The sequence below is a fragment of the Lepus europaeus genome, chromosome 14, assembly GCF_033115175.1.
Source record: "Lepus europaeus isolate LE1 chromosome 14, mLepTim1.pri, whole genome shotgun sequence".
Classification (NCBI taxonomy): domain Eukaryota; kingdom Metazoa; phylum Chordata; class Mammalia; order Lagomorpha; family Leporidae; genus Lepus; species Lepus europaeus.
The window spans coordinates 94,837,658-94,853,428 of record NC_084840.1 but is presented as its reverse complement, the minus strand read 5'-3'; the positions used below and the strand labels follow the sequence as shown (position 1 = coordinate 94,853,428).

General features: G+C 46.8%; 1 protein-coding gene across 3 annotated transcripts in view; it reads right to left on the bottom strand.

The window, feature by feature from the left end:
* ARHGAP21 (Rho GTPase activating protein 21) overlaps positions 1-15,771 on the bottom strand; it is a 144,802-nt gene that overhangs the window by 76,397 nt on the left and 52,634 nt on the right. For all 3 annotated transcript variants that reach the window (XM_062211178.1, XM_062211175.1, XM_062211177.1), the window contains exons 2-3: positions 9,290-9,469; positions 6,493-6,517 (exon numbers count right to left, since the gene is read on the bottom strand). In XM_062211178.1, the coding sequence (XP_062067162.1) occupies positions 6,493-6,517; positions 9,290-9,469 (205 nt within the window). The remainder of the gene's footprint in view (positions 1-6,492; positions 6,518-9,289; positions 9,470-15,771) is intronic.

The following is a 15,771-nucleotide window of genomic DNA, read 5'->3' as shown; positions in this document are numbered from 1 at the left end:
GGGGCCTCTGAGTCAGGGTGAAAAAGGGAAAGCCCAGCAAGGCAAGTGTGGAGGGCGCAACACGAAGGTCCTTCCAGCAAATCTGCAGTGGGCCGCACAGTAACCAACAGCCCCAGCTGTCACGGGCTGCCCCCAGCACGTGGTGAAAACACAACCCACGTAGCAGAGGAAAACACACGCACATCACACCTGATAGACTGAGGATGCACAAAGAACGCCCACAGCTCAGCAAAGACAGTCCAGCTGAAAAAAATGGGCAACGGACCTGAACGGACATTTTTCCAAATAAGATGTACAAATACACAAGTCCATGAAAATACGCTCAGAACCACAGCCATGAAGGAAATGCCAATCAAAGCCTGCGTGAGCTACGACTCCACGTGCACTGGTTAGCTATGACACCAACAGGGAAGGGACACACGCTGGCGAGGATGTAGAGACACAGGCATCAGTTGGGGGGGCCACAGTTGGGCGTTACTCAGAACATTCAGCCATCCCACTCCTAGGTACTCCCCAAAAGAACAGAAGGCAGGGACTGAGCAAACACGTGTGCAGGAATGTTCACAGCAGAGGTACGCACAGAGCCAAGGGTAGGATCAGCCCACATGTCTATCAGGGGCTCGCACATACACAACTGTGAGACAGGAATGAAGTATGATGTACACTCCACACAGAAAAACTTAACAAACATCTCCCTGAAGTGAAAGAAGCCACGTGGAAAAGGTTCCACATTGCATTATTCCATTTATATGGAATACTCAGAATAGCTAAGTCAGTAGGGACAGAACACAGACTATGGCCACCAGGGACTGAGGGGAGGGGAAGAGTGAGTGACTGCTCATCGGACACAGGGACCCTCTGGAGTGATGAGAGTATTTTAGAACTAGATGGAGGTGGTAGGTATACAACATTTCATTCATGTTCTTTAATTCTTTTTTTTTTTTTTTTGGACAGGCAGAGTTAGTGAGAGAGAGAGACAGAGAGCAAGGTCTTCCTTCCGTTGGTTCACCCCCGAATGGCCACTATGGCCAGCACTGTGCCAATCCGAAGCCAGCAGCCAGGTGCTTCCTCCTGGTCTCCCATGCGGGTGCAGGGCCCAAACACTTGGGCCATCCTCCACTGCCCTCCTGGGCCACAGCAGAGAGCTGGCCTGGAAGAGGAGCAACCGGAACAGAATCCGGCACCCCAACCGGGACTAGAACCCAGGGTACTGGCACCGCAGGCGGAGGATTAGCCTAGTGAGTCGCGGCGCTGGCCTTAACATTTCTTTATAGTGACAACATCCAAAGTCCTATCTTCCAGTTCTTATTAAATAGAGAAATATAGCATACTAGTTGCCTATAATCACTCTACTGTGCAGCAGAACCCCACAATGTCTTACACTCTAGCTATAACCTAGTACCCATCACCAGCCTTTCTCCATCCCTCCATCCCACTTCCCTACCAGCCTTTGGCAACCATCGTATTTTTAACTTCTTTGGGTCTAGCACTGTGGCACAGCAGGTTAAACCCCCACCTGCGATGCCAACATCCCATACGGGCCCCGGTTCAAGTCCTGGCTGCTTCACTTTCAATCCAGCTCTCTGCTGATGGCCCGGAAGGCAGTGGAGGATGGCCCAAGTGCTTGGGCCCCTGCACCAACACGGGAGACCCAGATGGAGTTTCCAGCTCCTGGCTCCTGCCAGCCCAGCCCAGGAAGTCAGAGGTGTACAGAGAGCAGCGCGCAGAAAGAAGGTACCACACAGAGGTCAGCACGCCAGACTGCCGCGGATTGCCGAAACCAACCGCGAGCATCATTTCACCACCTCCAAATACCCAACAGTGGGCTTGGAAAGCAGCGCTTGGCTTGGGTTCCCCTCTGCAGTCGGTGCTCCCTGGGCCTGGACACCCTGCAGCTCCTGACTGACAGCTTCCCCAAGGTGGCCCAGGCGGTTTCTGTTTCCAAGCAGGGAGGCTTAGTTTGAAACAATGCGAGTCCTGAGAGCATTAGAGCTCCCAGCTACCTTTCCTCCCAACTCGCTTCCCATGTGCTAAACATAAATTGTAACCACGTTATTTAGGGGCACTAAATAACGAACACTGTGGTGTAGTGGGCTAAGCCTCTGCCTGCAGCGCCGGCATCCCAGATGAATGCCGGTTCTAGTCCCGGCTGCTCCTCTTCTGATCCAGCTCTCTGCTAGGGCATGGGAAAGCAGTAGAAAATGGCCCAAGTCCTTGGGCCCAGCATTGCACTGGGGACCCAGAAGAAGCCCCTGGCTCCTGGCTTCAGATCAGCCCAGCTCCAGCCTTTGCAGCCATCTGGGGAGTGAACCAGCAGATGGAAGACCTCTCTCTCTCTCTCTCTGTCTCTCTCTGTCTCTCTCTCTCTCTGTCTCTGTCTCTCTGGCTCTACCTCTCTAACTTTGTATTTCAAATAAATAAAATAAATCCTAAAAAATAAAAATTTTTTAAGAAGTTATTTAAATACCTTAACAAAATGATACATAGATTTTACAACAGTTGAAATGTTCCTACAACTAAATCAAGGTAGTTGTTGACCTTTAATTAGTCATATTTTAAATGTTAATAAATATTTTCCCCAGAGATTTACATGTAAGGGACAACAGGATGTCAGCAACATATCAATTATCCATAAAAAAAAAAAAACAAACAAACAAAAAAACAAAACTACTATCTCAAAAGTATGGCCTTTTTCATGTAAATATTACTAATTTTTTTAAAAGATTTATTTATTTATTTGAAAGGCAGAGTTAGAGAGAAGGAGAAACAGAGAGAGATAGGTCTTCCATCCATTGGTTCACTCCCCAAAGGGTCACAATGCCAGTTCCAGGCTGGGTCAAAGCCAGGAGCTTCATCAGGGTCTCCTATGTGGGTGCAGGGGCCAAAGCACTTGGGCCACCTTCCACTGCCTTCCCAGGCACATTAGCAGGGAGCTGGATCAGAAGTGAGGCAGCCGGGACTCAAAACAGCACCCAAATGGGATGCCAGTGCTGCAGGTAGCAGTTTATTTAACCTGCCGTGCAACAGTACCAGCCTGCTATATAAATTCTGTTTTCATTATACAATACAAAGAAATACAATACAAAGAAAACATAATTTTTTAAACATAAGAGGTCACATATACAGGATTTAAGAAAAAGAACAGAAAAGTTAAAGTGAGAGAAATAATCAGAAAATGAAGCTGAAAACAGAGTATTCACTAAACGGAGAAAATAAAGAACACCAAACAAAGACATCAAACCTTCCAACTTTTTCACAGAATTCTGGCATTCGAATAGGCACTCTTAGGAGTCTGAACAGAATTCTGCCAACTATGTCCCTCCAGTGCTTCTGGGATTTGATGCTAATCACAACACTGTAAACTGAGGTTCTCGTATATTAAAACAAAAATTCTTCTAAAAACATTTCATAATCTCAATATACTTTAAAACAAGTTTTAAACGAGCATGAATGCCTAAATACCATAAAATTAAATAAATTAATATCATAGCTGTTGAGTTAAAATAAATCACAGGTGGTTTGTCTCTAAATAGGCTGCATTCCAAAATCTGACCTACCAACAACTCTTTAGGGATCAGAACTCCTTTCCACACAGAACACGGTCTGATGGCCGACAGCACGACTCCTCGCCCAGCTGAGCCCCAGGATACCTAACGGCACCTCTGGCCTTGCTACCACTGCCAGCAGCACAACCCTCCTCCTGCGTCTGACAGCAGACACTGTCTACACTGCGGCATTGCCTGCCGCCCGGGGAGCAGCGCTCTGCAGACAGCAAGTGCTAGCCACTCACTGGACTCATCTGTGCGTAAATACAGTGCACACACTGAGGACTCCCTCGGGGTTCTGTGTGCACGTGCTGTGTGCACTCTACACACTGAGGACTCCCTCGGGGTTCTGTCTGTGTGCACGTGCTGTGTGCACTCTACACACTGAGGACTCCCTCGGGGTTCTGTCTGTGTGCACGTGCTGTGTGCACTCTACACACTGAGGACTCCCTCGGGGTTCTGTCTGTGTGCACGTGCTGTGTGCACTCTACACACTGAGGACTCCCTCGGGGTTCTGTCTGTGTGCACGTGCTGTGTGCACTCTACACACTGAGGACTCCCTCGGGGTTCTGTCTGTGTGCACGTGCTGTGTACACTCTACACACTAAGGGATCCCTCGGGGTTGTCTGTGTGCACGTGCTGTGTGCACTCTACACACTGAGGAATCCCTCGGGGTTCTGTCTGTGTGCAGGCGGAGGATTAGCCCAGTGAGCCGCGGTTCTGGCTCGACCCCTCTTTTCAACAATATAGGACCTACAGCACGAGTTCATGTGTGCCGCGTCTCACAAAGATCAATTTAAACTTTTTTAATTTTTTTACCATAAACTTTTAACCTTGTTTTCTATCTGATAATACATATATTACTGCATGTAGACACAAACCCTTTTTTGACTGAGATTGGGCATAAATTAGTAAATAAAATAGGAAAACTTACTCTTCCCCAGCACATCACAGCCCGCAGGCCCACTTGATCCTCTTCCAGTGTCCTTGCGCTAGACCTCGATCTTCCAGTTTGCATCACAAATGTGTGAAGCCACTCAAAGCACACACTCAACCATTCTCTTCGCTGAGCTGTGTCATACACGTCATGACTGCACACGGTTTACAACTACGCCCTCCCCCATTTATTAAAGGGCTGTTTCCCCTGGGGACAGCCAGGGAATTCTGGATGCTGGCTGCCCAGCAGGGGGAGGACCTGCACCGCCTCCTCGTGCTGCTGCTAGTTCTCGAAGTTTTCCCTTTCCCCATTACAGCTTGTTCCTCACCCATGTCATAGGTTTCCTCCTAGCCCTGCACCACGACAGAGTCAGACGGTGATGCAGGAGGGGCCCATCTCATGCAAGTGACGTCTACCCAGGGGCCTGCCTGGCCCGACATCCTCAGAAGAGTGTTCACAGTGTTGAAAATCACCCCTTCCCTCTCAATTAATCTGTAACATAACCTTTCCCAAACCTCAGATCAGATTGGCAAGATAATCTCACACAGATCCACCAACAGGTGAGTGGATACACAGTACTTGGAGTCCCCTTACATACGCCAGTGTGAGCTGCAAACTACTACGCCAGATAGAAGAAAAGTACATATGTATCACTCCACTGACGGGAGACAAGGCTCATGTTCAGTGCCAGAGGGCCAGACCAGCAGCAGAGGGCAGAGCGGCACAAGCGAACTTTATGGAACCATGGAGAGGCTGCTTCTGACAGCAGATACCTGATATCCGGGACAGTCATTCCAACAACTATAAACTTTCCAAAACTCACCACACCACGCACTTAAAATAGGTGCAAATGTGGTATTCCTGCCAGAAATGCTTAACTTCGGAGAAATGCTGAGAGAACACAAGACAAATCCAAATTGAAGTATATTCTACAAAATAACTGACCAATTCTTGTCAAAAATGCCAAAATCAGGACTGCCATTGAGCTGTGTCCCCTATCACAGTGCCTGGGTCTGGTGGCCGTACTGGTTCTTGCCACCCATGTGGGATAGCAGATTGAGTTCCTGGCTTCTGGCTTCACTGCCACACGTGGGGGGTGAACCAGCAGATGGGGAAGCTCGCTCTCTCGCTCTCTCACTCGCTCTCTCACTCTCACTCTGTCTATTCAAATAAATAAAGAGACAAATGCCAAGGTCATAAAACACAAGGAAAGACTATGGAATTGCCAGTAGAGGACACAGGACAAATGAATGCAAATTGGGCTCAGGAATAGGAAGGAGACAGTAGGAGAACTGACAGAACCCAGATGCAGGTTCTAGTTGACATGGCAACAGTTGCCCCTGCCAATCTCTCAGCTTTGTTAACTCTGTCATGGCTATTTAAGTTTAAATGTTAGGTGACGTCGAACAAAGGATATATGGAAAGTCCTTGTACCATCTTTGCAACTGTTTGAATCTGAAATTATCCGGAAAGAAGTTCTGAATGGGTGTACTTTCTTGTGTATGAATTTTAACTCCTTAAAGTCGATTTAAAATTAAAACAAAAATAAATCTGTTATTAAGAAACTACACTATCCCTAGACTGAGTCTCCTTTTAAGCTCATTTGGTAATATTTATATCAAGAGCAAGATTAACTACCAGAAGAAGAAGTCCAATTCTTTAGTTTACAATATTTGAATCAATACATCTAGTGGACAAACACAGTATTCCTCACCTAACAGGATCACTAACTCTAGAAAGGTTACCAATTAAAAACATCAGAATTACTCTCCTTGCGATCACAGTGATAGTAACAACAGAATCCTTGTGCATTCAAATCACAATAGTTAATGACAGAATTAAAAACGTTGAAATCTGCAGTAAAAAATACTTATTTTCTATGTGTCTCACATCTCTTACAAGAATTGTAATTTGAACTGCAAAAACAGTATCATCTCATTTAATAATACTCAAGAAACAGACATGGGCAAGAAAAACATTCAGAGAAAAATTAAGACGCTTAGAGCATACCTCCTCTGTTTCCATTGTCTTCATCCTACAAGATAAAAAAATATATATGAATACACACTTATATACTCTGTTCAGATGATAGCAAGGCTCAATGTAATTCAAGACGACCTCCCCCAAATGTGCACTGAACAACCTCACTGCCAACACCTTGTGCCGGGAGGAGAGATGAGAGGGCCGTGCTGGGACAGGTTAGGCTTCAGCACGCAGGGTGGGAGATGCTAACAGTGGAACACTGGAAGGCAGTGGACATAGGAACGTGGGAGGGAGGGCTGGGCACCTTTTCCTGCATGCAGAGGTGCCTTGAGGCCCAGAAACACGTAGACAAACGAATTGGTTCCAAACTGCTACATATATCAGTTCTTAATACTCAATTTTGAGGTTTGTTTGTCTAGTTAGTCTCTTTTCTTGCTACCAGGCTATCTAGAGTGTATCTCTAGCTGGGATATTAGAAGAGCAACCTTACAAAGTAGTATAAAAAGTCCCCATTCAAACACCCACAGAGCCGCTCCCATATGGAAGCCCCGCGTACTGCAGAGGGGAAGCAGCGAAGGGTGATCACTCCTTACATAACTTTTGACCTTGGTTTTGGCTGTCTGAATGTTGTTTCCTCCTTCCTCTGGTTGTAAGCCCTGCTCCCGGACTAACAAGCCTGCCAGCTAAGTGACACAATAGAGACATTGTTGCATTCATTGCACAGCTTCTAAGAGCCACACAATATCAACATTAAGAAAATTCTTTTTGAAGTGAATGGATGCAATTTCATAGCTTAAATGGAAGCTATTTCAGTGTGTATTTCCCAGGTAAACTTTGTAGCACAAGACCATCTACATCAAACAGTGGCACTGCACTGACAGACAGCACTCACTGAGTGGTCACCACGGGTGCACATCAGTTCCTGTGCTGTGTCTGACAAGGACTATTTACCAGTTGGTCATCACTCAGGAAGAAGGTTCCACCCTCACCTGCTAGGTCACCTGTTATAGGTCACAGAGCTAAGGCAGGCAGAGACGGGACTCTATGATGTTAACAATTAAATTCCTAGAAATATTTTCCAATAGTAGTTTTGTTTTTTTTTGTTTTTTGTTTTTTTTTTTTTTTTTTTTTTGACAGGCAGAGTGGACAGTGAGAGAGAGAGAGAGACAGAGAGAAAGGTCTTCCTTTTCCATTGGTTCACCCTCCAATGGCTGCTGCAGCCGGCGCACCACGCTGATCCAAAGCCAGGAACCAGGCGCTTCCTCCTGGTCTCCCATGGGGTGCAGGGCCCAAGCACTTGGGCCATCCTCCACTGCACTCCTGAGCCACAGGAGAGAGCTGGCCTGGAAGAGGAGCAACCAGGACAGAATCTGGTGCCCCAACCGGGACTAGAACCCGGTGTGCCGGTGCCACAGGTGGAGGATTAGCCTATTGAGCCGCGGCGCCGGCCCCAATAGTAGTTTTTAACGTGTTTGATAATCTTTTAAAAATTATACTACCTGTTTATTCACCCAAGCTTTCATTCAAAACAGAACAAAAACAAGCGTAAAAACATACTTAACCCTGATATGTAGTCACCACGTGTTTTCGGATGTGACCTAACACCTAAATCATACTATTTTAGACCTTCCAAGAAAGCAGACTTCTAGGGCATTCCGCCTGCAGCCTCAGAGACAATTTGGGAAATCCAAGCTTGTAAATTTTACTTCCAAAGGTAGCAGCTATTCATAACCCTTAAAAACTATTCAGTCCTTCAAAAAGATTATCCCATAAGACATTTTACTGGGAAGATATATTTAACAAAATGGACACCTGGAGGCCAGAAGAACTACAGCGGCTTGGTCGTGAACTCAGTCTTCTGAATGTTGTCATTTCTACTGCACTGTTGGGTAAGTCAAGTGCTTGCCGTCTGCACTGGCCAAGTTCAAATCCCAGGTCCACTGCATGCTCACTACATGACCAAGATCTGCTTTCACAGTCTGCTCTATGGGCCAGTAAGACCACTTGCTCCATAGGATTGGGCGAAGGGAGATATGGTCACAGGAACAGCCAGGACACGGAGCCAGTGCCTGGTGTGCCATTGCGGCCATCACTGTCCCCCATACCCCTGTGCCTCCCTGCGGGAGGACTCCGGTGTGACCACGACTCCCCACCACACCCCTGTGCCTCCCTGCAGGGGACACTGGTGTGACCACGACTCCCCACCACACCCCTGTGCTTCCCTGCGGGAAGACTCCGGTGTGACCACGACTCCCCACCACACCCCTGTGCCTCCCTGCGGGAGGACTCCGGTGTGACCACGACTCCCCACCACACCCCTGTGCCTCCCTGCGGGGGACACCAGTGTGACCACGACTCCCCACCACACCCCTGCACTTCCCTGCGGGAGGACTCCGGTGTGACCACGACTCCCCACTATACCCCTGTGCCTCCCTGCGGGGGACACCGGCGTGACCACACTGAGGGAAGCTGCACCGTAAGCTCCCACACAGCACCACACCACCTATGTGAAAGCTGAGTAGTGTTCCGATCCTACTCCCCTCGAACACTGTCACAGAGTCTCGGTGAATCACGTCCTCTGATACTCCGCCCAGAACACCCCCGGCCTTCCTAGATCACAGAACACCAGTTACAGTAGACAGAGTAGAGCGAGCTCCGGCGTCTGGGAAACAGCAGTGGCGCTCAGGCCCAGCGTGCTCTCACACACAAGTCAAGTGGTCGTCACCGAGCATACAGGAAGCATGCAAACCAGGGAAGGCCGAGAGGAAGACTACACAGGAGCCGGGGGTCAGGTGTTCTTCCTCCGGCTCCTCCCTTCTCTCACCTTGTACGAAAGCTGAACTGCAGACTCCGGGGGATACACAATAAAATGCCTTAAGGTGAAGCCGAAGCCTTGAGGCGTTCTCTTCAGCGTGACGGTTTTGGGCCCCGGCCAGGAGAAAGCTTCGTCTTCGGACGGTGATACAGTTTCACTTTGCTCTTTCCCATCTTTATTTTTTGATACCTAAAGTGAAAAGGATATTTAAACGTTAACTGTCCTGAACACAATACACTTCTGCACTGAGAAAGAATTCTGTGTCAAAATGCAATACCTGAGTAGGAACAGGAACTCAACAGAGAAAATGGACTCTATTCTGACGCATCCATTATATGTCTTAAATCAATCATGTAGGGGCTGGCGCTGTGGCGTAATGGGTAAAGCCACTGCCTGCAGTGCCGGCATCCCATATGGGCACCAGTTCAAGTCCCGGCTGCTCCACTTCTAATCCGGCTCTCTGCTATGGCCTGGAAAAACAGTAGAAGATGCCCCAAATCCTTGGGCCCCTGCACCTGCGTGGGAGACCCGGAAGAAGCTCCTGGCTCCTGGCTTTGGACTGGTGCAGATCTGGTCATTGCGGCCAACTGGGGAGTGAACCAGCAGATGGAAGACCTCTCTCTCTATGCCCCTGCCTCTCTCTCTGATAACTCTGACTTTCAAATAAATAAATAAATCTTTAAAAAAATAATAATCAATCAAGTAGTCATCATAAACTGATTTTTTCCTGGAAAACAATGATGCTATGTATCAAGAAAGAACCCTTGGAAATTAGAAACATAATGTCTATAATTAAAATTGCCATAGAAGGAATGAAAGATAACTCCAGGGCAATCTCACAGAGCCCTAAAGAGTAAGAAACACAAAACTATGAAGAGACACGAAACTCCCACTGAGGAAGCAGCCCAACCATGCATCGCGTAGTCCAAAACAAACCGAGGATGTTGGGAAATAACAGAGAGGGGCTCCAGGTGCTGAGCACAGAGCCAGCGTCCACCGGGCGCCCTGGCCTTGCAGCTCTTCCATCTGTCTTTGACACTCAGCCTTCACCTGGGCCCCGCTGAAGCCCCTTTAACCAACTCAGATCAGAGATCCAAGCAGGAGCACCACCTGCCACTCCTGGGTTCACAGCTTCTCCTCCCCCAACCCTGATACAACCCTGCAGTCCCGCCTGGCCCTCAGCAGCCCCAGTCCTCACTTCCTTCTCCAGCCAGCTCCAGGTCGCTCCTTGGCTCTCTCATTTCCTCAGCCACCTGCCCGAATCTAACCCTCCAGACATCAGCATCGCCTGCTCTGGGTCTGTGGCTATGCAGGTGACAAGGGTGGAAACAGCAGTGTTGCAGGTCCAGGACAAAGGCATTTCTCTCCGTTCACCCTATGGGACTCTTCCCTCCCTTCTCCTGTAACCTCACGTGCGGCAGATAAGCCTGCTGCCCATCACACCGAGAAAACAGAAGTGATACGGTGGGAAGGACCGCCTCCTGTCTTGTCTCCTGCCTCCGTTCCTGAGGTCCACCCCGACCTGGTCCTGCAGCCCACACGCTCCTACTCTTCCCAGAGGGGGTTCTAGCAATCCTCTGTTCGGGGTCATTCCCCTCGGCGTGCACACATTTTGATTCCTTTCTTTCTTTTTTTTTTTTTTTTTTTTTGACAGGCAGGGTGGACAGTGAGAGAGAGAGACAGAGAGAAAGGTCTTCCTTTTTGCCGTTGGTTCACCCTCCAATGGCCGCTGTGGCCTGCGCATCGCGCTGATCCGAAGCCAGGAGCCAGGTGCTTCTCCTGGTCTCCCATGTGGGTGCAGGGCCCAAGGACTTGGGCCATACTGCACTGCCTTCCCAGGCCATAGCAGAGAGCTGGCCTGGAAGAGGGGCAACCGGGACAGAATCCGGCGCCCTGACCGGGACTAGAACCTGGTGTGCCGGCACCACAGGCGGAGGATTAGCCTAGTGAGCCGCGGCGCCGGCCATAAGCCTCATCTTTCATCTATGTAACCTGTCAGTTACATCCTTCTTTTTGGAAAAGTCTCCATTTGACATCCCACGTGAAGTTCCCTCCTGGGCTGCTTCTGCCCCGGCTCTTTCCCCCCTCTTCATGGGTTAAATTTATAACCTGGAAGTACCCAGGGCTCGGTCCATGAACTTCTCTAGCTATACTCTGACTTTTGGTGATCTTGTTCAGTCTCATGCATTAAATACTATCTGTATGAAGATGACTCCCAGACATTTCTCTCTAGTCCATACATTCCCCAATAATAGGTATCCCAAACTTCATACGTCTGCATTGCAAAGAAATTTTTCAAATTACAACCTTAAGTTCAAGCCAGCATTTTAAAAATGTCACTTGTATCAAATGGCAAGTATTTGAATGTTGTATTTTTAATTTCCCACTGGTGACTTGCTTCATATAAAAGTTGGCATGACAGCCACATAGTAACACTGCCCACCCAAACTTCAAGTAGGGGTAGCCGTGAGAATGAGAATGAAAGTAACACGCACTATACAAACATCAACAGTATTTTTACACAGTAGCAACAAGCAATTGGAAATTGAAAAATCACTTAAAATGACAGTTAAATATGAGCTATTTAGGGATAAACCCGACAAATGATTTGCAAGACCTGTAACAAAACTCTAAACCACTGAGAGATAATAAAGACTACCTAAACAAATGGAAAGGTACCTGGTGCTTGTGGTTCTGCAGATCCTATGTTGTCATGATGGAAAGTCTCCCCAAATTCATCCACAGATTCAATGCAAGCCTCATCAAATTCCCAGGAGATTTTTGTAAGCTGTTGCCACACTATACCTAAGATTCACTTTAAAATGCAAAGAAGCTAAAATAGCCACAACTTTAAAAAAAAAAAAAAATGAAGTACAGCAATCCAGACAGTACAGTGTTGGTATCAAGATGGACAGATAGATTCACTGAGTCCAGCTATAGACCCACAACAATAGGATGCTGCCCTTCTACTCACAGAGAAATGTATGCATATGTCAACACAATAATACAAACACTTGTGAACACAACAGTTCTGGAACAACTGGCTATTCATGTGCAAGAAAAGAACTTTGATTCATAGCTCCCATCACAAACAAGCACTAACTCAAAGGACCACAGACTTATACGTAAAACCTACAACTATAACCTTCTGGAGGAAAACACGGGAGAAAATGTTTACAAATTTAGGTTAGGCTACGATTTCTTAGGACACCAAAGAGGATGGGTTATTGAAAAAAAAAAAAAGATAAATGGAACTTCTTCAAAATTAAGAACCTCTGTAAGAGAATGAAAAAGGATACTTGGGAATTTTTGCAAATCACATCTGATAAAGATCTCATGTCAACATTTAGTAATTGTAAAAAGATGGGCAGAAGATCTGAGTACCTTACCAATAGCTTCTTTTGCAAATAAGCAGATGCCAACAGGAAAATGTAAATTAAAGACATAATTCGAAGCCAACACACTCCTACTAGGAGCATGACATTACGCAGGCTTATCCATCACACCAAGTGGTGCCAAGGAGCTCTTGGACACCACTGGTGGTGTTGTACAGTGTTACACACACACTGGACAACAGCCTGGCACTGTCACAAAAAGTTAAATACACACCTCCCATAAGATGGGGGTGGGCATTCTACTCTCAGGCGAATACCCAAGAGAAATGGAAACATATCTCAATAGAGAGACTTGTGCATAAATGGTCATAGCCACTTTATTTGTTATAGCTACAGATTGAAACATTTCATCAATAGATGAATAAATACACTAGGATCTCTCCAAACAATAGCAGGCTGCTATTTAGCAATAAAATGAAAGAGACTATTGATATATGTAGCAATATGTTAACTGCGCTTGGGTAAAGAACCCAAGGGGAAAAAGTGCATACTGTATGACTCCTTTATCCTAAAACCCTAAAGCTCCAAAACTAACCTAAGCTCTGCTGGCTAAAAGCAGTCAGTGGGTGCCTTGGGTGGCTGGAGGGAGGACAGGATCACCAAGGGGCATGAAGGAATCTGGGGCAGCACGAACACCCTTTCCCGTGGCTGTGAGGACGTCCTCAAGCTGAGCTCACGCGCGACAGCATACAGACTGTAGAGCTTGACTGTGTTCTCTGGAGGATGTGTCAAACACACCTCTGGAAACTACTTCAACAAAAGGTGGGGCGGGGAGAATGGTGACCCTGAGACTCGGGAAAGTGGCTAGGGAGACAGCAGAGTGCAAGTGAGGAAGAGGCTGGACTCTGGAGTTTCTCTGGTAGCACTGGTGACGAAGTGAAGATCTGTGAAGGGCTCCTAATGGTTCATTTTCTTATGCCATATAATGTCTGTATATATAAGATACATTCTGTTGTATGTGCCTATGGAAAACATAAACAGTAAGGTGATTCTGTAATTTAACATTGTGAAAAAGTAACTTCTTAATCATTGCTTTGTCATCCTTCCATACGGGATCAGATCTGACGCACCTTGTTTTATCTGACTCAGCATTTTAATATTCGGTTTAACACTGTGGTTAAGAACACAAGGTTTGGCATCAGCTGAATCAGGCGCTAATCATCCTATGCCATTTGGGAGTGGTTGGATAGTGGACACTTACCTAACCTCCCCACACCTGTTTCCTCACCAATAAAATAAGCACAGAGCAGTCTCTCCGGCAACCAATGGGTACTGAGTGAGAAACAAGGACTCGAGGATATGAACATCAACTGCCATACTAAACACCAGCCAATGCTCTTCATCTTTCCTAACAGCTCTTTAAATCACAGTGTGTCACAATTATTTTAACATACCTGTGTGTAACATGCAACTGGAAACATCCATAAAAGGAGGTAACAGAGCTCTGGGAAGAACTGAGCAATCAGGAGTATTAGAAGGATTCAGATCTCAGATCATCAGCTACATTTTTCCTCCCTATTTTTTAAGTTTTTTTTTTTTTTTCCCCCCGAGAACAAACACTGAATTCATCTCAGGGGGATTCTATTTGAAATGAATTCACTGCAAATCGATTGTAACTTATCTCTCCTTTCTTGGATTTTGAGATTGGGGAGAATGAGGCATAAAACGGTTAAAAGGAAATCATTGGAGACCACTGTTTTGGACTAAGCTCCTTCAGGACTGGGACCTAACAGAACAGACTACTAAAGTGCCATTTCATCAAACGGAAACCAAGCTGCCATCTCACCTTCTGAGAAATCAGAAGAGATAACAGCCAAATTTCCCAAGCAGCCCAGTTTCCATGGCATGAAATAAAGTACCCCCCCACCCCATCCTTACAAAAGAAAATAACCTGGGTTAGTCAGTCAGTGTGCTATTGTTCTGTCTCCCAGTCCTCATCCCACAACCCATCTAACTTTCAAACAGCCAACCCACTCTTTGTCCTTAGACCTTCTCTGTCTATCAAACCAACCTCCAGCTCAGCTCCTGGGAACACTTGGTATACTTTATGGAATGAGGTCCTGCCCAATTCTAGACTCGAAAATAAAGCCAATTAAGATGCTTAAATTTGCTGTACCATTGCCTTTTCATAATACCAAACAACACGGGAGACCGCAGCTGAGTCCCTAGTGACTGTAAAAATGATCATACGCTTGATTAGGTAAAGTTGGTAGGATTAAGGTTATCCTGGGCTTCATTATCCAAATACTTTCGTTAAGCCTTAAGTAATGACTTGGCTTCTCCTTTTGTGATCCAAGCAGCTCATGCTCACTCACTCCCACTCTGTCCCGTCATTTCTTCAGTGAATATTTACTGAGCACGTACTTAGTATGTACACCACAGAGTGACTACAAGAATGAATAAAATATGCAGTAAAAAGTCAGTGGGTTTTTAGTTTTTATTTTATTTATTTGACAGACAGACAGATCTTCCATCCACTCCCCAAATGCCTACAATAGCCAGGGCCAGGTCAGGCTGAAGCCGGGAGACGGGAACTAAACCCAGGACTCCCATGTGGGTGACGGGCATCCCAGTCCCTGAGCCATCACCTGCTGCCTCCCAGAGTGTGCATCAGCTGGGACTGCAATTCAAGGAGGAGGAGCTGGGACTCTAACACGGAATGCAGGTGTCTCGCTTGCGTGTCATCTTAACCGCTGCACCAAATACCAGCCTCTGGCACACTGCTTTAATAAAGCTTCCTATTTTGAGATAATTATGCAGTTGTAAGAAATTATACAGGGGCCGGCGTTGTGGTACAGCGGGTTAAAGCCTTGGCACGCAGCACTGGCATCCCATATGCCTGCTGATTCGAGACCCGGCTGCTCCACTTCCGATCCAGCTCCCTGCTGATGCACCTGGGAAGGCAGCAGAGGATGGCCTGGGTCCTTGGACCCCTGTACCCATGTGGGAGACCTGGAAGAAGCTCCTGGCTTCGGATTGGCGCAGCTCTAGCCATTGTGGCCATTTGGGGAGTGAACCAGCAGATGGAAGATCTCCCTCTCTGTCTCTAACTCTTTGAAATAAAGAAATCTTTTTAAAAAATACAGTAACATCTTG